Source organism: Macaca mulatta, chromosome 16 (genome assembly GCF_049350105.2).
Source record: "Macaca mulatta isolate MMU2019108-1 chromosome 16, T2T-MMU8v2.0, whole genome shotgun sequence".
In the NCBI taxonomy this organism is placed as follows: Eukaryota; Metazoa; Chordata; class Mammalia; order Primates; family Cercopithecidae; genus Macaca; species Macaca mulatta.
The window spans coordinates 38,423,586-38,447,206 of NC_133421.1; the positions used below are offsets into that span (position 1 = coordinate 38,423,586).

The 23,621-nt window shown below is 40.8% G+C and overlaps 1 protein-coding gene across 20 annotated transcripts in view; it reads right to left on the reverse strand.

Moving 5' to 3' along the window:
• Positions 1 to 23,621, reverse strand: part of SSH2 (slingshot protein phosphatase 2) — a 306,298-nt gene that overhangs the window by 55,656 nt on the left and 227,021 nt on the right. For 10 of the 20 annotated variants that reach the window (XR_013406258.1, XM_015118964.3, XM_077970693.1 and 7 more), the window contains 4 exons: positions 17,103 to 17,167; positions 6,350 to 6,471; positions 1,466 to 1,534; positions 612 to 677 (listed from right to left, as the gene is read on the reverse strand). Coding sequence is in view for 19 of the 20 variants with exons in the window: in XM_015118964.3 (XP_014974450.3) it covers positions 612 to 677; positions 1,466 to 1,534; positions 6,350 to 6,471; positions 17,103 to 17,167 (322 nt within the window). In the remaining variant the exon portion in view is untranslated. The remainder of the gene's footprint in view (positions 1 to 611; positions 678 to 1,465; positions 1,535 to 6,349; positions 6,472 to 17,102; positions 17,168 to 23,621) is intronic. The other 10 variants (XM_015118966.3, XM_077970697.1, XM_077970695.1 and 7 more) reach the window with 2 other exon arrangements.

A 23,621-nucleotide genomic window follows, 5' to 3' on the forward strand; every position in this document is an offset into this window, starting at 1 on the left:
GTCAGGAGTTTGAGACCAGCCTGGCCAATATGGTGAAACCCTGTCTCTACTAAAAAATACAAAAAAATTAGCCAGGCATAGTGGCACGTGCCTGTAGTCCTAGCTACTCGGGAGGCTGAGGCAGGAGAATCGCCTGAACCTGGGAGGCAGAGGTGGCAGTGAGCCGAGATTGCGCCACTGCACTCCAGCCTGGGCAACAGAGTGAGGCTTCGTCTCAAAAAAAAAAAAAAAAAAAGAAAAAAAAAGAAATAGCTAATGCGTAGCATTGTATGTTCTAGATTTGGCTCTTAGTCCACTAAGTAATTAACTTAGTCAATGTGTCCCTAATAAAGCTCAGTATCAACTGGCTTATCTAAACCATTAAGTCTCTGCCAGAGCCTAAGAATACCACCTCTGAATTCCTCTGAATTTCACTTGTTCACCAATACTCAAGGCCTTCCAGTTGTTAAAAATTTGAATATTGCATTTCTAGGTCATCTTTAACTACGATGGTTACACAAACAGATCATTTAGCATTTTCAAAGCAAATTGTACCATTTCAGACATTTCTTATAAAATATTGCTCCAATAACATTAAAACACTTTTGTAGAGATAGTAAAAGTCATCTTACCACATTGCCTGCACAGATACAGGTTTGAATATGTGAACTCTGTTATCCGTCGATACACTGAACCCACTAAGGACAAATGAGAACAAGACAAAAATCCACAAATTAGGGTAGGTTATTTCAGTTGTGAGTTTTCACGGATGTATCCCAGGCTAACCACAACTGGCTCCGTAGAGGGAATCATCAGGCATTTCATGTAGAAGTTTTAACTAGAGAATAAGACTTGACAGAAAAGCTTTGACAGATTGTCTTGACTTCATCTACCAAGCAAAATGAATGGATTCCCATATTGGAGTTAGGGAATTAAATACAGTTTCCCAGCTGTAGCTATGGACAAAATGTTCTGTATATTTCTATTTGGAGGTCTTGTGGGTTCTTAGCAAACCTGACCCTGGTTTTATAAACTGGAGCAAACATCTTGGTCTCTTGGGGACACATTCTAAAAACATTAGGAGGTAGGGTGGGGGTGGGGTCACTGGAAGGAACTGGCATAGCAAAGGGGTTATACTGTAGGCTGACAGCTGGCAGAGGCGGCAAGAGGTTATTTGAAACAGAACATATCATCCTTTGGGAGAGCATTGCAACAGTCCCACATGCTCAGATTAAAGAGCCAACAAACTAGTTCTTCTTTGTCTTGATTCCTACCACAGTCGGCCTAGAAGAACAGATGTGAGAGACCCTGGCAAGTTGTATTTTTACTCCACTTTACAAAACAAGAGTTTAAAAGGACTCATTGAGCTGCTGACATGAAAGTTCGGTTGGCACACTGGGCCTCCCTTTTAGCTGAATGAATGTGCAGTAAGATGGAGCCCCACCCCTTGGCTTTCTGTAACAGAATAAAAAAGGAAATCTCTTACCCATCACCATCCAAATGAATTAGCGTGTCGCTCCAGAGAGGCAAAACTAAGCCCATGGTACAAGTGCTACTGCAAGACAAGAAATAGTCCACAAGTTACTCCCTGTTACTCTGGGAAGCAGTCTTTTGTTTACTAACTCTTTCAACACCAAGGATAAACCCTTAAATTCTAAATTCTGGCATACGTGTTACAGTGAAGAAATTTCTATCATATCACTATTAATCTTATGTATGTCCTCAGGAGCTGTTTTAAAGACATAGTGAGTCAGTTCCTTAAATATTTAATGAAGAAAACTTGCTGACTCAGCTTCCTACATTGTCATCTTGCAAATGACCACTATCTAAAAAATGCAGATGATTGCTGCTGACTTGCATTTGGCAGGTCTTAGCACAAGGTACAGTGCCCAACTGAACACCAGTGATTTTTTTTTTTTTTTTTTGAGATGCAGTCTTACTTTGTTGCCCAGGCTGGAGTGCAGTAGCACAGTCTCGGCTCACTGAAACCTCTGACTCCCGGGTTCAAGCAATTCCCCTACCTCAGCCTCCCCAGTAGCTGGGATTACAGGTGAGCGCTACCACACCCGGCTAATTTTTTGTACTTTTAGTAGAGATGGGGTTTCACCATGTTGGCCAGGCTGTAATCCCAGCACTTTGGGAGGCCGAGGTGGGCGGATCACCTGAGGTCAGGAGTTCAAGACCAGCCTGGCCAACATGGTGAAACCCTGTCTCTACACTAAAAATACAAAAATTAGCTGGGTGCAGTGGCAAGCGCCTGTTATCCCAGCTACTCAGGAGGCTGAGGCAGGAGAATCACTTGAACCTGGGAGGCAGAAGTTGCAGTGAGCTGAGACTGCACCATTGTACTCCAGCTCTGGAGACAGAGCAAGACTCTGTCTCAAAAAGAGTGATTCCAGAGCTCAGGAGATTCAAATCAAGACTGAAAGAGCTTATCCACATTGCAACCTGGACCTGAACAACAGAAACACAGCTACCATGCCAGAGTCCAGGAGCAAGACAGCTCTACCACAAGTTTTGTTGAGCAGATGAGATGAGCGCACAAAAAATTTGTTTTGAAAATGGCTTCACAAGATGAAGTCGGGATAGTTTTACGGTAGCTTTTTGCTTTGTATTTAGTGAGTGCTTAGCCAGGTTCTTAGCAACAAGTATAATTTGGAGTATAAATATGATGGGTTGGTAGCCCAGTGACAAATCCAGAAATTAACTATATAAAAAGATATAGACGCTGCAAAAGGGTGTGATCTATAAGCTTGTGACCAGATTTTGGTTAACCTTTGGACAAGTGACATTGATAGACAGGAACCAACATTACATTTTTGGCTTGTATTCAGGCCAGAATGCTTTTTTACATTAAGCAGCAGCTTTTTTAGCTGGGTGTGGTGGCTCACGTCTGTAATCCCAGCACTTTGGGAAGCAGAGGCGGGCGGATCACAAAGTCAAGAGATCGAGACCATCCTGGTCAACATGGTGAAACCCCGTCTCTACTAAAAATACAAAAATTAGCTGGGCATGGTGGTGTGTGCCTGTAGTCCCAGCTGCTCGGGAGGCTAAGGCAGGAGAATCGCTTGAACCTGGGAGGCGGAGGTTGCAGTGAGCCGAAATTGTGCCACTGCACTCCAGCTTGGCCACAGAGCGAGACTCTGTCTCAAAAAAAAAAAAAAAGAAGTAGCTTTTTCACACAACAGGAAGGAAAGGCCTGAATAAGGCACACTTGGTATTTTTATCCAGGTTACCTCAGTCTCTCAAGATTTTTCTCCATTAAAGTATAACTACTTACTTTAGTAAATATTCAACTCATTCAATAACGATTTATTTAGTGCCTACTATGTACCAGACATTTCAAGGTGTCAGGAGTACAAAAAGAAATGGAAAAAAAAAAACACAACAACAAACCACGAAGATCTATTATTTTATAACTTGAAATATATGTTACATTTTAGAAATCAAGATTATGCTGCATACTAAAAAATTTATTTAAATATAATACTCAAAGAACTTGTAAATGGGCTAAATGAATTGGCTGCGACATATTATTAAGAACTATTTGTACTTGTCATTATCTGGGTTCCACTTAGGCTTAATACTATTTTGAAGCATTAACATTTTACATTCTCAGATATGAAATGATACAAATTCAAATTCCTTCAACAACAACTGAGACAGAAATGATTTTAGATTACGTGAGCACCTGAGACTTCTTACAGTCCAAGGAACTCATTAAAGCGAGGATGTATGGGAATTTCATAATAGTAAGTTTAGCAAACAGAATGAAAACTAGTTTCTAGTGTTTCATGTCTTATTTTGTCTTCTATAAACTAAAATTTCCTTTGGCTAGTGACACTGGTCAGATATGAATCAGACAGGGCTACTGGCAAAAGATAGATGTAATTCACTGAGTATAAACTACTGGGTACCTATATTAATATGCATTCTTTCTGGTAAAGTTTAGGACAAAGTGAAAGAGATTAAGATTTAGACATGTGCTTGCTGATATTCTGGGTCAGAAGAATCTGCGGTTATTGTCTTCTGTCTCTAGGGGAAGATTCAATTGAAGCTTTGTGAGGTTCCTGTTCCTGTTTTATAGGGTTTTCAAGGGAGGGGGACAGGAAGAACTGAACAAAGGAAATACTAGCTAGAACAGTGCTGTCCAACTGAACTTTCTGCAAGAATGGAAAATGTTCTATACATGTACTAATATGATAGCCACTAGCACATACGGTTACTGAATACTTGAAATGTGACTAGTTGGAACTGAGGAACTGAAATTTCATTTAATTTTAATCTATTTAAAAAGACACATGCATGCTGTATGCAGTCGCTCATGCCTATAATCCCAGCACTCAGGAAGGCAGAGGCAGGAGCTCAGGAGTTGAGACCAGCCTGGACAACACAGAGAGACCGTGTTCTCCACAAAAAGGAAAAAAGAAAGGAAGGAAGATGAAAGAAGGAAGGCAGGCAGGCAGGCAGGCAGGCAGGATGGCAGGCAGGCAGGCAGGCAAGAAGGAAGGAAGGGGCACATATGGTTAGTGGCTACTATACTGGACAATACAGATCTAGAGAGATTAAAAACCTAAATTAGAGGTCCTAAAATCCTAATGAATGTAAACAAGGTAGGTGCTGTTATAGGAAAATGCTTACTGAAAGCTCCGTTGCTTAATCAGAAGTTAAACCCATGCAGGAGAAAGCTTCCTAAATGTGGTTTACAAGCCCGTGTAAATTTAGAGCCTACAATTAAATGCTGTTAAGTGGTATACAAGCTAATAACTTTGGCTTTGGGAATCCCTGTGAACCCCCAAGTTATTTTCAGGTTGACTTCTATATAGGAATAAGGTAAACATTGGTTTGGGAAACTTTCTAGTGATAAAATGATTTTTTTCCCCTCAACATCAGGACAATTAGAATCATTCCCAGGCTCCTCCTCTCTTTGTGACTAAATTTCCCTAGGCCTGGGTCACACCCCTAGCTACTCCAAAGTTCCATTCTAGTCCTGAACCAGGAAGTCAATGCTTTGAGACATCTGGCAGGATTTCCTGAGGCTTATTATCCAGGGTGTAAAGATCTGCTTAGCAGCCACATTCCACAGTCTTCCGAAGGTTTCTCCAGAAAAAGTGGGAAAAATAAAAAAGGAAAGCAACAAACCTTAACGACACACAAAAAGGACAGGTGTTGTGTGTTATCTTTCATCATAGAATATAAAGTACAGCTAAAGCCAAAGGTACATAAAAAGTTCTGCTTTGAGTTTAAGGAGCCATCCTGTACCGCCCCTGCCCGCCCCTCCACCATCCTTTTTAACTCAATAAAAGGAAAAAGGAGGCATAACATTTGGTAAAAGCAAGGTTTAAGGACATGGATAAACAAAACAGATGGTAGTTTAAGTGGGATCTCTTTGGATCTGGGACCACTGGTATACTACCACAAAGGCTGGGTGCCCTATAATCACCAAAGTGAATCATTACTGACTACAATAGAGTAGGCCAGGTGCAAGGCTCATGCCTATAATTCCAGAACTTTGGGAAGCCCAAGTGGGAGGATCGCTTAAGCCCAGGAATTCAAGACCAGCCTGGCCAACATAAGGAAATCTCGTCTCCAGAAAAATAAGGAAAAAAAAAAAAAAAAAAAAAGACCAAATAGCTGGGTATGGTGGTGCATGCCTGTACTTCCAGTTACTTAGGAGGCTGAGGTGGAGGAATTTGAGGCTGTAGTGAGCTGTGACTGTATCACGGCACTTCAGCCTGGACAACAGAGTGAGACATTGTCTCAAAAAAATAAATAAAAAGGCAGCTTTTTAAATGTAACTTTGAAACCACTTGCTTTATATTGTGACTATCTAAAGATGAGATGAAGGTATGGAATAATGGTAAATTAGAAACTCAGAACCAAAGACATTCACTAAACATTCTTGTTTCTCAAGACTGTGGCTAAGATACTTATGTTCTTTAGTTTTATGTCTTGTACTTTAACAGCAGAACTGCACAAGATATTTTTGTGATGAAAGGCAACTGGGGTCAGGCACGGTGGCTCACGCCTGTCATCTCAGCACTTTGGGAGGCTGAGGTGGGTGGATCATTTGAAGTCAGGAGTTTGAAACTGGCCAACATGGCAAAACTCTGTCTCTACTAAAAATACAAAAATTAATCGGGCATAGTGGTGCACACCTGTAATCCCAGCTACTCGGGAGGCTGAGGTAGGAGAATTGCTTGAACCCAGGAGGCAGAGGTTGCAGTGAACCAAGATTGTGCCACTGCATTCCAGTCTGGGCAACAGAGTGATGACATTCCGTCCCCCTGCCCCCCACCAAAAAAAAAAAAACAACTGGAACAGGTTACTTAAAACGCAGTTTTCACATTTTGAAATGGTACCACCATACCTGTCATTAGAGGAGAAATCCATTCCTAGGACGATGCTTTCTTCGGTGTCTTGTCTACCATTAGTTGAAACCACTACCATATAGCGTGTTCGATTCTGGTAAGTACTTTCCAGTCTTACAGCCTGGAAGTTAGCACACAACAGAGATATTATGAAATTTAGAATGTTAATTTCAGATCATTTCAACCCCTTTTCATCAGCGTCTTTAGTATACTCAGGAAGGCAGCAGAGTCAGTAGTTAGGAGACATAAATTAAAATCTCAGCTTGTATACTAGCTATAAAACCTTTGGTAAGTTACTAAATTAATTGGAGGGAGATATAATAATACCTATCTGTCTGGTTGTTTTAAGAATCTTATAAAATAATACATGTAAAGCACCGTGCTTGGCACACAGTAAATGCTCAATAAGATGTTTGTTATTAGCGTAATTTATACTAATTACCACAGTGTGTAATAAAGATTGAAGAGGGAAATGTGAGGCATATGAATGTGAGCATTGGTCTCAGAGATGCAATTCCCACAAACAATTATAATATGGAGCAAACTATTAGCAACATCTAAGGCGAGTATTGACTTTGCTATACTGAATTCCTGCATGTTAATGCACTATAAGATTTTCTTAAGTTTCAATGATAACTAAAGGAGATTGCATTTTCAGAAACTTCTCATTTTTTGTCAAAAGTTTTAATTTATTGCTTAAATTTTAAAAAGACCCTCAGAAAATTTGAATACGGACAGGGTCTTAGATGAAATTAAGGATTTACTGTTAATGTAATAATGGCATTGTGGTTACTGTGACTTTTTCTTAAGTACTGGGAGTGAAATGACATGATTTCTGAGTTTTACTTTAAAATGTTCCAACAAAAAAAATTAACACAGAGTGGGGATAGATGAAAGAAGTCAGGCAAAAGGTTGATGGTTATTAAAGGTAAGTAATGGCCAGGCGCGGTGGCTTACGCCTATAATCCCAGCACTTTGGGAGGCCAAGTAGGCAGATCACCTGAGGTCAGGAGTTCAAGACCAGCCTAGCCAACATGGTGAAACCCTGTCTCTACTAAAAATACAAAAAAAAATTAGCTGGGTGTGGTGGCACATGCCTGTAATCCCAGCTACTCAGGAGGCTGAGGCAGAAGGATCGCTGGAACCCAAAAGGCAGAGGTTGCAGTGAGCTGAGATCACACCACTGCCCTCCAGCCTGGGTGACAGAGTGAGACTCTAGTCAAAAAAAAAAAAAAAAAAAAAAGCTGAGTAATGAGTTTATGAGGATGTACTTTCTTTCTTTCTTTCTTTTTTTTTTAACAGGTGTGAGTCACCATGCCTGGCTAAGGATGTACTTTCTACTTTAATATATGTTTGGAAATTTTCTTAGTAAGTTCCAAAAGGTATCCTTTTTTTTTTTTTTTTTTTTTTGAGACAGAGTCTTGTTCTGTCACCCAGGCTGGAGTGCAGTGGCTGGACCTCAGCTCACTGCAAGCTCCGCCTCCCGGGTTTACGCCATTCTCCTGCCTCAGCCTCCCGAGTAGCTGGGACTACAGGCACCCGCCACCTCGCTCGGCTAGTTTTTTTTGTATTTTTTTTTTAGTAGGATGGGGTTTCACTGTGTTAGCCAGGATGGTCTTGATCTCCTGACCTCGTGATCTGCCCGTCTTGGCCTCCCAAAGCCAAAAGGTATCTTATAAGCCTTAAAAATAAAACAACTACAGGCAACACATTCAAATAATACACATATATTTATGTATATATTATGAATATTTATGTAAATATTTATTATACACATACAATAACAATGCCAAGTGCTGAGGATTCAATGGTGGAAGAGAGAGACATGATCTATGCCCTCATTGAGTGTATAGTCTAGGCTACTCTTCTTTCATTTGTTAATAATTTTAAAGACAGCTTTTTTTTTTTCAAGAGACGGAGTCTTGCTCTGTCCCCCATGCTGGAGTGCAGTGGTGTGATCTCGGCTTACTGCAATCTCCGCCTCCCAGGTTCAAGCAATTCTCCTGCCTCAGCCTCCTGGGTAGCTGGGACTATAGGCACATGCTGCCATGCCCGGCTTTTTTGTTTTTTTTTTTTGTATTTTAGTACAGATGAGGTTTCACCATGTTGCCCAGGCTCAGGCAATTCGCCTGCCTCGGCCTCCCAAAGTGCTAGGATTACAGGCGCGAGCCACTGCACCTGGTTTTTTTTTTTTTTTTTTTTTTTTTTTTTTTTTTTTTTGAGACAGGGTCTCCCTCTGTCACTCAGGTTGGAGTGCAATGGCGCGATCTCGGCTCACTGCAACCTCTGCTTCCTGGGTTTAAGCGATTCTCCTACCTCAGCCTTCCGAGTAACTGGGATTACAGGCGCACGCCACTGCGCCTAATTTTTGTATTTTTATAGAGACAGGGTTTCATCATGTTGGCCAGATGGCCAGGCTGGTCTCGAACTCCTGCCTCAGGTGGTCCACCCACTTCGGCCTCCCAAAGTGCTGGGATTACAGGCGTGAACCACCCACCTGGCAAAATGACAGATCTTTGAAGCCAGAAAAATGTGCTCTGGAGGCAAATTCTTCTGTGTAAAATAACCCCTCTTCCTTAGAGAAACAATTCTAATCCATCAACTGGCTCATTATATTTGTCAGAAATTTCTATTTGGAATTTTTTTTTCAGTGCTGCTGTTCTTAGAGTCTCCCTCCTCTTAACTCTGTCACTATTCCAAAATGGCCAGGCAAAGGGAAAAAGAGGCATAGTTACATAGCTCAAATGACCCATTTAGCAAGGCAGAGGTGAGATTCCCGTGGCTATCTTTTTGTCTCTATTCTGATACTCCTAGGAAAATTTAGGGAAGCATAAATGACAGAAGTGGCTACATTAAATCTTGTTTCTAATAAGAACAGATATAACAAGAATGTAATGCTTACCATTCTGATGCCAAATGCCTAAGATAGAGAACTGTACTTCTGACTTCATGTTCCATGAAGTAATTGAGCATTTAAAACCAAATTCACTTATGAGAAGCTAAGAGGAACTAACATTTAAATAGACTAAGATCTAGAAGGCTGGGATCAAGAGTGGGACATTACACACACAGAACAATCAATAAATAGTAAATGTACATGTGGCCGACTGGGAGGCAGTACTGACTCCTTCTCTGCTTGTAGACACACTCTACAACATGTTAATTCATCAGAAATCCTGGTGCAGGTAAACTAGAATTTCTTATAAACAAGATCTTGTATATTATTACATATTTACATTTGGGCCTCCCTTGGCCCAAGTTTCCTGAATGTATTAGAGGCTCTTTTATTCTCTGTCAAGGCTCCAAGAATTTCTGGCAAGGCTCAAATACAAATGGCCTGGGAACAACTGAACTTTGTTTCTGACAATTTATCTACAACTCCTACACCAACCAGTGGCAACTGATTGGCTAAGTCAAAGCTGATAAAAGGAAAAATATAACTTTCATAAGTATTACCTATAATGCAAGTTACCAGGCCAAGTTAGAAGTGGGCTATAAGAGTTTCTTTGTAAGTGATATTCACTGCAAACATTAGTTGTCTCTTTTTTTTTTTTTTTTTTTTGAGATGGAGTTTCACTCTGTCGCCCAGGCTGGAGTGCAGTGGTGTGATCTCAGCTCACTGAAACCTCTGCCCCCTGGGTTCAAGCAACTCTCCTGCCTCAGCCTCCCGAGTAAATGGGATTACAGGTGCCTGCCACTGCGCCTGGCTACTTTTTGTATTTTTAGTAGAGACGGGGTTTCACCATGTTGGCCAGGATGCTCTCAATCTCTTGACCTTGTGATCCACCCACCTTGGCCTCCCAAAGTGCTGGGATTACAGGCGCAAGCCACTTCGCCCGGCCAGCTGTCTCTTTTTAAAAAGTTTATTTTATAATATCAAAAGCATTTCAAATGTTTGGCTCGCCCTTGCTTACTCAAACTGTAACAGAAGTTCCCAAACCTAATGAGAAGGGCCCCAGCCATTTCATACTGACTTAGGCTTGAATACCATGCATATTTCAGATCCATTCAATTTTCAGCTTCTTTTTTGTTTTTGTGTTTCACTCTGTTACCCAGGCTGGAATGCAGTGGGGTGTTCTGCAACCTCTGCCTCCCGGGGTCAAGCAATCCTCCCACCTCAGCCTCCCAAAGAACTGGGACCACAAGTGCCCGCCACCATGCTTGGCTAATTTTTTGTATCTTTGGTAGAGATGAGGTTTCACCATGTTGTCCAGACTGGTCAATTTTAAGCTTCTTAAATGGAAGAACAGCACTTAAGAGTTCCTGGAATTTGATCACAGGCCTCTAGATAGTACCTACAGTATTAATTCAACACCTATCTCCTAATTAGAAGGATGAGATAAAAATCTTTGAAGAAAAAATTCTGAAACGTGAGGGGATAAACCCAAGACTTTATTTAAAGTTCCTTTTAGGCTGGGCGCAGTGGTTCACGCCTGTAATCTCAAAACTTTGGGAGGCTGAGACAGGCGGGTCGCTTGAGGTCAGGAGTTCGAGATCAGCCTGGCCAACATGGCAAAATCCTCTCTCTACTAAAAATACAAAAAAAATTAGCTGGGTGTGGTGGCGTGTGTCTGTAATCCCAGCTGCTCAGGTGGCTGAGGCAGGAGAATCACTGGATCCCGGGAGGAGGAGGTTGCAGTAGGTTGAGATCACGCCACTCCACTCCAGCCTAGGCAACAGGGTGAGTGAGACCCTCAAAAAAAAAAAAAGTTCATTTTAAGCTTCAAGATTCTAGGTTAATGAATTAAAAATCTATGTGCCACAGCCATAAGGAAAAGTCTAACGCCCATCCTGGTTTGAGGTTTATTTCATATTCCTCCACTGGAGATAAGATTAAGCAAAATGTAATAATTTAATTTATTAACACAATCAAATAAATTTAAAATGACAATTTTGTTCATAATACCCTAATTTTGAAAATGACAGCATTTCCAATGTTTCTTCAGTCTCCAGAACTTATATTGAAATCAATGACTGGAATAAGACAATTGAGATGCATTTCATTAATCAACTAAAGTTCTCCTTGAAAAGGACACTACTGAAGTACATTTTAATTGTCTGAACAAAACAATATCCTGGATTTTAAAACTTGGCAGCAATAGTAACTGAGCTTATATTTCCAAGAAACTACATTTACTGCCTAAATTTGGAATGCGATTACAAGTTTCAGGTGAATTGTATCCAGCAGTCTTAGGACTGAAGTAGGTCTGAGAAGTCATCCCCTGCCACTGCTTTATTCCTGAAAAACCCAACCTGTTTTCAAAGCTCATCTATCAAAGAATTATGCTATTCCCTCGGCATCTAATTTAAATCCTTAACCTAATTACAAGCAGTTTACAAACACCACCTGATAAAAGAGCTTCTCTTGGCTTAGAGCGGTGGCTCGCACCTGTAATCCCAGCACTTTGGGAGGCTGAGGCGGGTGGATCACTTGAAGTGAGGAGTTCGAAACTAGCCTGGCCATCATGATGAAACCCGGTCTCTACTAAAAATACAAAAATTAGTGGGGCGTTGTGGTATGTGCCTGTAATCCCAGGTACTCAGGAGGCTGAGTCACGAGAATCTGTGGAACCTGGGAGGCAGAGGCTGCAGTGAGTGGAGAATGCACCACTGCACTCCAGCCTGGGTGACAAAGTGAGACTCCATCTCAAAAAAAAAAAAAAAAAAAAAAAGAAAAAAAAAAAAGAGCTGCTCTCTTCAGCATCATCTAACATCAGGAAATACTCCTCCTCAAGCTTAAACTGTACTTTTGCCTTTAATTTTTTTTCACCGCTGGGCACAGGGGTTCATGCTTATAATCCCAGCACTTTGGGAAGCTGAGGAAGGCAGATCACCTGAGGTTGGGAGTTTGAGACCAGCCTGACCAATATGGAGAAACCCCATCCCTACTAAAAATACAAAAAATTAGCTGGGCGTGGTGGCGCATGCCTGTAATCCCAGCTACTCAGGAGGCTGAGGCAGGAGAATCGCTTGAACCTGGGAGGCGGAGGTTGTGGTAAGCCGAGATTGCACCATTGCACTCCAGCCTGGGCAAAAGAGTGAAACTCTGTCTCAAAAAAAATAAACAAACAAACAAACAAAAAAAAGAATTTCTCTATACCAAGAGTCTTACATGCATGCCCCTGCGTGCATGATGTAAGACTCTTTGTGAAAAGAAATTAATTACCCCCAGTAAACTACATTATAAAGACCCAATGTCTAAGACAGGCAGTTCATCTAATCCATCAGAGAGAAGGGTTCCAAAAGTATGTAAATATTAAACGCTAGTCAAAAGAATGAAGCAAAATCAATAGCCAAAATTAAAACAGGCTTCACTTGTGACACTAGTAGACTAAAGAACACTGTCTTCAAAAGAAAAAGATTAGAACTTGAGGAAGTCTCTGAATATTTTTTTAAAATCAGTCTGTCTCTATGAAATTCTTAAATATGAATTGTATTCCGTGTAGCCATTAAAAACCACGATTTATTTATTGACATGGAAAGACATCCATGATAAACTATGAAGAAAGTAGGTTACAAAAAGGTATTTCTATTTTTGTCACATTTTTGTAGAAACAAAACAATGCTCTTCCTCTCACTCTTTACACTCTCTCTCTCTCTCATATATACATATTTTTAAAAGAGTGGAAGGATGCTTATCCAAATTGCTAACAATGATTTTCTCAGAATGTAGAATACAGAGTGATTTTTACTTTATTTATACTTTTTTGCATTGTTTGACTGGGATAAAAAAAACCCCACATAATATATTTATAGCTAGAAAAAATAAACCAATTTCCATTTTAGAAGCAACATATGATGAAAACCAAAATAATAAAACTCCTCATTTTCTTAAATTCTCCTGCAAAGTACTCAAAAAAGACCTCTTTGTACCTTATCAGCACTTCAGCTTTAGTTAAGAACATCAATTGAAGTTACTTCAAATGTCCTGAGAATTCTTAATTTCTCAGATTATTGTTTTAATTAAATGGTTGATCTTTGGTAATGTGCAAGAGTACTATAAAACCACTTCCTTTATTTTACTAGCTACAGTTTTCCTAAGAACTAAAGTTAATGCTTGATGCCTGTATTTGGAACACAGAGCTTCCCTGGAGGAAAAGATTGGTTTCGTCTTATTTTCAATGCTAAAGCAAAATGTGTGGTTTGGTTGGGTTATTTAAAAAATAAAGGCAAGACTTTTAGTGGGTGCGGTGGCTCATGCCTGTAATCCCAGCACTTTGGGAGGCCAGATGGGGAGATCACCTGAGGTCAGGAGTTTAAGACCAGCCTGGCCAACATGGTGAAAACCCGTCTCTACTAAAAATACAAAAAATTAGCCGGGTATGGTGGCGCATGTCTGTAATCCCAGCTACTCGGGGGGCTGAGACAGGAGAATCACTTGAACCCAGGAGGCAGAGGTTGCAAAGAGCCACGATTGAGCCACTGCACTCCAGCCTTGGCGACAGAGATAGACTCCATCTCAAAAAAAAAGGCAAGACTTTCAGTTGACTATCAAAGTTCTAACCTTCTGCACAAATCTTAAGAGTTTCAGCATTCCAAATTTAACTCAAAACAAAAGCCTTTGCTTTGAGTCTACAAATGCTCCTTTCAGTTAGAGAAGTGCTAATTTGTCCAAAGTCATACAATGCATTGACTCATTTTCTTGAAGATGACTCACTCAATAATCTGAAACATAATGACTATGTTTGTAACAATTCAAAACAACTGTAAAATGACTTGTCATGTGAACTTTGAATTCAGAGGCGTAAGTTACATTTTCTGAATTTATTTTATAAATGTAAAGCAACTGAAGATGCATATTTTAGTAAGAAAAGAATTGCCAGCTCTGCCTTCATAACTGCTTCCTTCATGTTCTTCCAAGTCTCTATGTAGTTAAAATTATTTTAATATTTAGAGGTTCACACCAAATTCCAGAAGGTTATCAATGAGAAAATGATAAAGTGATGTTACATCTCTTTAAAGCTTTAGCTTTACCAAAACACACAAATTTTGAAAGCTATCAGCAAATATTTATTGGGCATCCAGTATGTGCGTATGTGCAAATGATTGTTGTTATGGGTTTTCAAAGAGGTGTACTCCAAGCGTGACTCCTGGATCAGCAGCATCAGCAGTATTTCAAAACTGGCTTAAAAATACAAATTATCTCTGCTTCCCCTTTACTAATCAAACTCTGCATGTGCAGTCCAGTAATTAGTGATTTAACAAACCTCTCCAGGTGATTTTGATATATTTTAAAGTTTGAGAATCATTGCTTCAGATGATGATGATGATGATTATTAGAGACATGGTCTTGCACTGTTGCCCAGGTTGAGGGCAGTGGCGTGATCATGGCTCACTGCAGCCTTGACCTGCCAGGCTCAAGCAATACTCCCACCTCAGCCTCCCGAGTAGCTGGCATGCCACTATGCCCAGCTAATTTTTTATTTTTTGTAGAGACAGGGTTTTGCCATGTTGCCTAGGCTGGTCTTGAACTCCTGCCTCGGCCTCCCAAAGTGCTGGGATTACAGACATGAACCACCACACCCCAGTCACTCCAGATTATTAATACTGTAAGAATTGCATCCCCCTGTTCCCTTTTAAATAACAATAATAACATTATGATTATTTTTTGAGACGGAATCTCATTCTGTCATCCAGGTTGGAGTGTAATGGCGCAATCTTGGCTCACTGCAACCACCGCCTCCTGGGTTCAAGTGATTCTCCTGCCTCAGCCTCCTGGGTAGCTACAGGTGTCTGCCACCACGCCTGGCTCATTTTTGTATTTTTAGTAGAGACATGGTTTTACCATGTTGGCTAGGCTGATCTCGAACTCTTGACCTCAAATGATCTGCCCACCTCAGTCTCCCAAAGTGTTGGTATTACAGGCGTGAGCCCCTGCGCCCGGCCTTAAATAATTATTTAAGAAAGAAATATATCAAGAAATACAGACAAGATTTATATAAATGTATAATGTTACTTTTGGTTAGGATATAAAACATTAAAAAAATTAAAAATAAGATATAAAACAACTATGAAAGGATTCCTTTAAATTTTTATATATTCTAATCAGAGGACTCATTACCACATGCCTAGATTACTGCAATAACTACCTTAGCAGGCCTCCCTGATTTAAAATGATCTTTTCCTCCTCTCTATTCTGCATTAGCTTCTGAGGAATCTTCCCTAACTACTATAGCTGTCTCATGGCATTCTTTGGCTGAAAAACCTGTGATGTTTCACAACCGCTTATTTTGAAAAGGGAGAGGTACTACCTTTAGTTAGTAATCTAGAGCAAGCAGCAAGCTTGTGCAACCCATGGCCTATGGGTCACATGTGGCCCAAGATGGCTTTGAATGTGGCCCAGCACAAATTCATAAACTTTCTGAAAACATTATGAGATATTCCTGATTTTTTTTTAAAATTCATCAGCTATTGTTAGTGTTAGTGTATTTTATGTGTGGCCCAAGACAGTTCTTCTTTTTCCAGTGTGGTCCAGGGAAGTCAAATAATTGGACACTCCTAAGAGGCTCAGATGGGAAACGTAAATGAGGAAAGTAAGCCACGTGAATATTGAATGGGTAGAAATACTTTCCAATTTCCACAAAGAAATATGCTCATCTCGGTTTTGTTTTCCTAGTTTTATTGGAGGTACTACTACAACAGTGCAGGAATGATGACAAATGGTGACACTTGACTTAAGAAGACAATAGGGGCTGGGCACTGTGGCTCATGCCTGTAATCCCAGCACTTTGTGAGGCTGAGGCGGGTGGATCACAAGGTCAGGAGTTTGAGACCAGCCTTCCCAATTAGGTGAAACCCCGTCTCTACTAAAAATACAAAAATTAGCTGAGCGTGGTGGCGCATGCCTATAATCCCAGCTGCTTGGGAGGCTGAGGCAGGAGAATTGATCGAACCTGGGAGGTGGAGGTTGCAGTGAGCTGAGATTGTGCCATGGCACTCCAGCCTGGGCGACGGAGCGAGACTCTGTCTCAAAAAGAGGATTATGGTAAATTAAGAACCCATGCTAGACCTCACCTAACTTTAAAATTCTGGCTTACATTTTTTTAAAAAAACGCTGTGATCCAAACAAAACATATCTCTGGCCTATACACTGCCAGTTTGAGACCTCCAGTTTACAGCACTAAATCCATATTTGCCTGCCTTGTTTTCTAGTCTCTATCTTCCCAATAATAATCCCCATACTTAGACAGCATTTTGCACTATTCAGTATGTTTTCATGTCCAGTTGACCCTCTCAACAGAAGAGGTAGTCAGGAGATGAGGAAATGAGCATAGACAGGGTAAAGTAACTTGTCCAGTATCATATGACTTAGCACCTAAGTTCAAGTCTCCTGAGTCTGAAGCCAGCATCAATCTTTGGCCATTTCACTCCTTCCTTGTCCTTCTCTATGTGTGTTTTTGCTTGTTAAGTCCTTATCTAGAATAATTTCTTTCTACCAATCCAAATCTCATCATCTTTCAAGAGTCACCTCAAGCTCCGCTGACTACATAAACCTTCCTCATCTAGGTCAAATCCCCAAGTTTTTTCTTGATTTTCTGAACTTCAATTGTTATTATAGTTAATAACTTACAAACTGGTGCTTATCAACAGTCTTAAACCATCAAATTATTTCACAACATTCCACATTATCTTCTCTCTTACTTCACATAGTTCCCAGCACTGTGTTGGGATGTAAAAATGACTGTTCGATGTTGGCTGGCTATCTTAGATAGTCTTTTGAGGAAGAAAATTATGATGACACCACTAACTTACCAGCCTGATGTTGTCTTCTGGGCGGAGTAATATGAACATTGCTTGGAGATGCTGTTGGAGATCGCCTGGTGAAATTTACAAACCAAAGGATAATTATTCTCCATTCTAACGTTGACAGAGAGGATTCCTTCTACCTCAGTGACTTTTGTAAAAGAAAGTTCTGATTCATTAAAGGACTCTGATTAGACATAGAAAATTAAATGATTATTGACTTCTTTTAAAATGGAAAGAGAGACTGCTAGACTGCATCTTAATACATTTGCTTTTAGTCTATACTATATTAAAACTTAGGTCTGTCCTATGAAAGGTACACTTGAGACCAGTCTCAGTTTTGTATTATGGTGGATGTTGATGAGAGACTTGTTGTTGAGATCTGTTAGGCAGAGGCAGCACTCACTGGCTGTATTTTCAGGCTCACTGAAAGTAGCAATGAGGGCACTTTGAAAATGGGTGTAGTAGTGTAGTGTTAGAGGAATTATCCATAACTTTTAAAAAGCTAACCATTTTGTCATTCCTATTTCTATAATCATATGCTTTGGTTGCATTTGACCTAACAAGACTTTTGGATTCTCCCTAGAATAAGGTCAATAGTTTAAAATGACTTTCATATTAGTGACTGAAATTATTATTTATCTTAATTTTTTTTTGAGACAGAGTCTCGCTCTGTCACCCAGGCTGGAGTGTAGTGACCGATACTATAATGAGAGTATATACACACACACACACACACACACATATATGTGTATATATATTTTTATGTGTATATATGTATATATATGTATATACATATGTGTGTGTGTGTGTACATATGTATTTTTTGTTTTTTTTGAGACGGAATCTCACTCTGTTGCCCAGGCTGGAGTGCAGTGGTGCGATCTCGGCTCACCGCAAGCTCCGCCTCCTGGGTTCACGCCATTCTCCTGCCTCAGCCTCCCAAGTAGCTGGGACTACAGATGCCTGCCACCATGCCCGGCTAATTTTTTGTATTTTAGCATTTTAGAGATGGGGTTTCACCATGTTAGCCAGGATGGTCTTGATCTCCTGACCTCGTGATCCGCCTGCCTTGGCCTCCCAAAGTGCTGGGATTACAGGTGTGAGCCACTGTGCCCGGCCAATGAGATTATATATTAAGTATGCCACATAAGGGATATACATTCTCCTGAACATATTATTAGGTTCTTTAAAATGGCCAACCATTATTTGAATCCTCACTTGTTCTTACACATTTTGTCAAACTAAGTTGAAATTTCTTTGTTTTAACTATTATAGATTTCCTCATATTCCTAGGAAATCCGAGGCTTTAGATAGCAGGAGATAAATAATGTACTATCATAAATTATGAAAATCTGTGAACAAAAAAACCTCACTCTTGCCCACTCAGATATTGCCCTTATTAAAGTCTAAGGTGACTGATACAGTCACATAACCATGAATGCCACTATAACTTGTTCTCACATTGGTCTTGAAATCTACATACATAATTTTCCTTCAGTTAACTAATAGCTGTTAATTATGAGATGAAATACTGTTATGTACAAGAAGTGGATAGAGGCAGGAAGAAAAAAAGTAGGTTGGCAAATGGGTTGGTGCGTTTATACAAATGACAGCAAGTCTGAAACTCTTTCCTTTCTTCTTAAACAGAATAGTTTCCTTACTCTCACCACTTTGGGAGGCTGAGGTGGGGGACTGCTTGAGGCTAGTGAGCTATGATTATGCCACTGCACTCCAGCCTGGGTGACAGAGTAAGACCTCACATTTAAATATAAATAAATAAACAAAAAACCAAACACCCACCCCCCCACCCCAAATCAAAAAGGATGGTTTTCACTGCTGGCTTCTGACCAATTAATTCCATATTGCAGAATCTTTCAATTTTCAAAATTAAAATGGAGAGTCATTATGTTTGGCCAGATCCATTCTACTACCTTTCAAGGCCAGGGACACAATCTTAAGTCTCATATGCGTAAACCCAAGAGAAAAGAAAACATATGTCCACCCAAAAAGTTGTACACGCATGTATATATAGCATTATTCATAATAGCAAAACAGTGGAAACAACTCAAATGTCTATCAAATGATGAATGGATAAATAAAATGTGGTATTATCCACAAAATGTAGTATTATTTGGTCATGAAAAGGAATGATGTACTGATACATACTATACCATAGATGACCTTTGAAAACACGCTAAGAAAAAGGAGCCTGTCTCAAAAATCCATTTATATGAATCCATTTACAGAACACCCAGAATAGGCAAATCTACAGAGACAGAAAGTAGATTCGTGGTTGCTTAGGGCTGGGAGAGAGGGTGAGAGAAATAGGGAGTGACTGCTAATGGGTATCGGGTTTATTTTCAGGGCGATAAAAATGTTCTAAAATTAGATTGTGGTGATGGCTGTACAACTCTGTGACTCTTCTAAAAACCAATGAATGTACACTTTAAATAAGTAAACTGGGTGAATTACATGGTATGTGGATTATATCTCAATAAAGCTGTTAAACAAAAAATAAAAGGACAAGTATGAGGAGATAAAGTGTTAGGCATAAACAATGAAAAGCTACCTGAGTTACAAGTTGCAACTGCATTAAGCAGCTGAGGATACTTTTTATTTTATTTTTTCTTGAGACAGGGTCTTACTCTGCCACCCAGAATGGAGTACAGTGACGCCATCACGGCTCCCTACAGCTGTGACTTCCTGGGCTCAAGCAATCCTCCCACCTCAGCCTCCAGGGTAGCCAGGACTACAGGTGTGCACCACAACGCCTGGCTAATTTTTTGTATTTTTTGTAGAGATGAGGTTTCACCATGGTGCCCAGGCTGGTCCCGAACTCCTAAGCTCAAGCAATCTGCCTACCTGGGCCTCCCAAAGTGCTGGGATTACAGGCACAGACCACTGCACCAGGCCGGAGCTTCTTTAAAACTAAGTTTCCTTCTGTCCTACCAGTAGAAATAACCAGAGGAAAGGATTTTTAGGGTGGAGAACTTCTGGAGGAGAACCCTAAATAGCAGCCCAAAGTCTCCACTCCGAACACTACTGGCCCAAAGATTCAGCTGGCTTTTCTGAAGCTCAGACAAAAAAAGTCAGGAGGCCTACTCAAGTAAGCCTTCTTATGTGAGTTGGAAGCTCAGGTTTGTTAGCTGCGAAAGTACTGCTCTGAGCAAACTGCATATCATTTCCTACTGGGCAACTGTTCTTCACAGAGTCTAATATAAGGCAATATATTGACATGGCATTAAGATAACCTTCCCTACATTTTCCCACCATATACTTCACTGCTAGGAGCTAAATTTCAATTTTCTATTGGATTTTATAGACTTTTCATTGTTTCCATTTAAAATACTGGCAGACATTCGCCTGTAATAGCCTTCTTTGCAAAATACTATTTGGATATTTCAAATGCAGGCCAGTTAAAAAATTCTAACTAGTTCAAGAAACACGCATAAGGAAATACAACTAGACACGGTAAGCCCTTGACCTGCTCTCAATTCTGCCATCAACTTGCAGTTACTGTGGGCTTGGCCAAGACAGCTTCACTTTATGTGACAGCCTGGCTCTTGTAAGCCAAGTTTATACTCGCACTGCCTCATCTGTTCCGGTCTGGATCACAAATCAAGTCCATTCAGCTTGTGTTAAATCTGCTTTTCTTTTTAGTATGAGGAAAGCTAAGTGAACGATGTCAAGCAGAAACCTGGGTGGCAGCTGAGTGTAGAAGTTTGACCAAAGAAAAATGCCAACCAGTGCCAGGAGCTTTAAAAGCCATTGACCCCATTAACTATTACATGCCATAGAGTAATTTGCCCAACATCCTAGTCAAACTGGATTTAAACCAATAATTTGTCTTCTTTTTACTGTAAGGGATAAATATCCACATTAAAAAGAAATAAAAAGCTTAGTGGGCATACTTCTTCCGCACATTCAAGTGTTTTGGGGAAGCGTCCTCCCCTACCCGACCTCCAGTACTGGACACTGGGGAGGAAGGTTTTAGAAAGTGCAATCCAAGCTAATTTCCAAAAGAGGTTATTTCCTCCCTTACTCTAAAAAATTTTCCATGGCTGGAGAGTTCTGGTAGGAGGAAAATATTGTCCAAACAAAATGGATTACAATTCTGAGCTGCCACAATTGCAACTAGGTGAAGGCCCAGACAAGTAGCAGGGCAGCCACTAAAATAGCAGATATTATCTCACTAAAGCTATGCTCAATTACTGGCTCAATGGGATCCAATATTTTTGGCTTTCACCTCTGACCTAAACACTTAAGGTTATTGTAGTCTTTGTTCCTTTCTTAGTAATTACAATTTTTTTTCCCACTCCTGGAGGTCACAAGTAGTCAAAGTGTCACATTTATGACAACAAGCAATCTGCCTCTTTGTATACTATTGATCAGGATTAGTGTCCTCAAGCTTTTATTTTTTTTCCCCAAAATGATAAATAAGGTCTGCCGGTAGAAGAGAAGCATCAGGTTATCTTCTTAAACTGTGGATATTCTACACCTGGAGATCTCTCTCCCTAGGACACATTTTCTACGGTTCTTTTTAAACGTCATCACCACAGGTGTTCCTGATTTTAGAGAAATCCAATATAAAATAATACAATGCATATACTACTGTTAGTTGATATTTCAAAACCAGAGCTTATACTCATTCTTTGTTTATTTGATGCCTCTTTGTTTATAGAAGTCCTCTGGGTTAAATTTCCAGTCTTTTTAGTGTATACAGTCAAGTAGTAGACACTGGCACTTTAATATGTGACGTAATAACTCATTATCACAGCAAAAAGTTTATCTTAGTATATTCTGTATCATTCTCCTCCTCATACCATCACTAGAGAGCAGAAAGAAATCAGAAATTGAATCTTTGATTAGTTGAAGTAACTCTGAAGTAACTCTGAAGTAACAGCTAAACTTTTTTTTTTTTTTTTTTGAGACGGGGTCTCATTCTGTCGCCCAGGCTGGAGGACAGTGGCACGATCTCAGCTCACTGCAACCTCCGTCTCCCAGGTTCCAGCAATTCTCCTGCCTCAGCCTCCTGAGTAGCTAGGACTATAGGTGCGTGCCACCATGCCCGCTAATCTTTGTATTTCTCTTTTCCTTTTCCTTTTTTTTTTTTTTGAGATGGAGTCTTACTCTGTCACCCAGGCTGGAGTGCAGTGGTGCGATTTCGGCTCACTGCAAGCTCCACCTCCCGGGTTCACACCATTCTCCTGCCTCAGTCTCCTGAGTAGCTGGGACTACAGGCACCCACCACCACACCCGGCTAATTTTTTTTGTATTTTTAGTAGAGACAGGGTTTCACCAGGATAGTCTTGATCTCCTTGTGATCTGCCCGTCTCAGCCTCCCAAAGTGCTGGGATTACAGGCATGAGCCACCATGCCAGGCCTAATTTTTGTATTTTTTGTAGAGATGGGGTTTAGCCATGTTAGCCAGGCTGGTTTCAAACTCCTGACCTCAGGTGATCCACCCGCCTTGGCCTCCCAAGGTGCTGGGATCACAGGCACGAGCCGTGCCTGGCTCTTTTTTTTTTTTTTTTTTTTTTGAGACAGGGTCCGACTCTGTCACCAAGGCTGGAGTGCAGTGGTGCAAAGATGGCTCACTGCAGTCTCAACCTCCCAGGCTCAAGTGACCCTCCCACCTCAGCCTCCCAGGTAGCTGGGACCACAGGTGTACACCACCACAATTCACTAATTTTCTTTTTTTGAAGCCAAGTCTTGCTCTGTTGCCCAGGTTGGCATGATCTCGGCTCACTGTAACCTTCGCTTCCCAGGTTCAAGTGATTCTGCTGCCTCAGCCTCCAGAACAGCTGAGATTATAGGAATGTGCCACCAGGCCAAGCTAATTTTTGTATTTTAGTAGAGACAGGGTCTCACCATGTTGGCCAGGCTGGTCTCGAACTTCTGACCTCAGGTGATCCACCTGCCTCAGCCTGCCCAAATGCTGGGATTATAGGTGTGAGCCACTGTGCCCGGCCACACTTGGCTAATTTAATTTTTTTTTAATTTTAATTTTTGTAGAGATGGGATTTCACTATCTTGCCCAGGCCAGTCTCAAAGTCCTCGACTCAGGCAATCCTCTTGCTTCAGCCTCCCAAAATGCTGGGATTACAGCTGTGAGCCAATGTGCCTGGCCCACCTGAACATTTTTAACCTGAACACTCAAAACCTTAACTGAGGGCCAGGCGCGAGGGCTCACGCCTATAATCCCAGCACTTTGGATAACCGAGGCGGGCAGATCACCTGAGGCCAGGAGTTCGACACCAGCCTAGCCAACATGGTGAAACCCCATCTCTACTAAAAATGCAAAAATTAGCTGAGCGTGGTGGTGCATGCCTGTAGTTCCAGCTACTTGGGAGGCTGAGGCAGGAGAATTGCTTGAACCCGGGAGGCGGAGGTTGCAGTGAGCTGAGATTACGCCATTCCACTCCAGCCTCGGCGACAGAGTGAGGGTCTCGGAAAAAAAAAAAAAAAAAAAAAAACCTTGGCCGGGCACGGTGGCTCAAGTCTGTAATCCCAGCACTTTGGGAG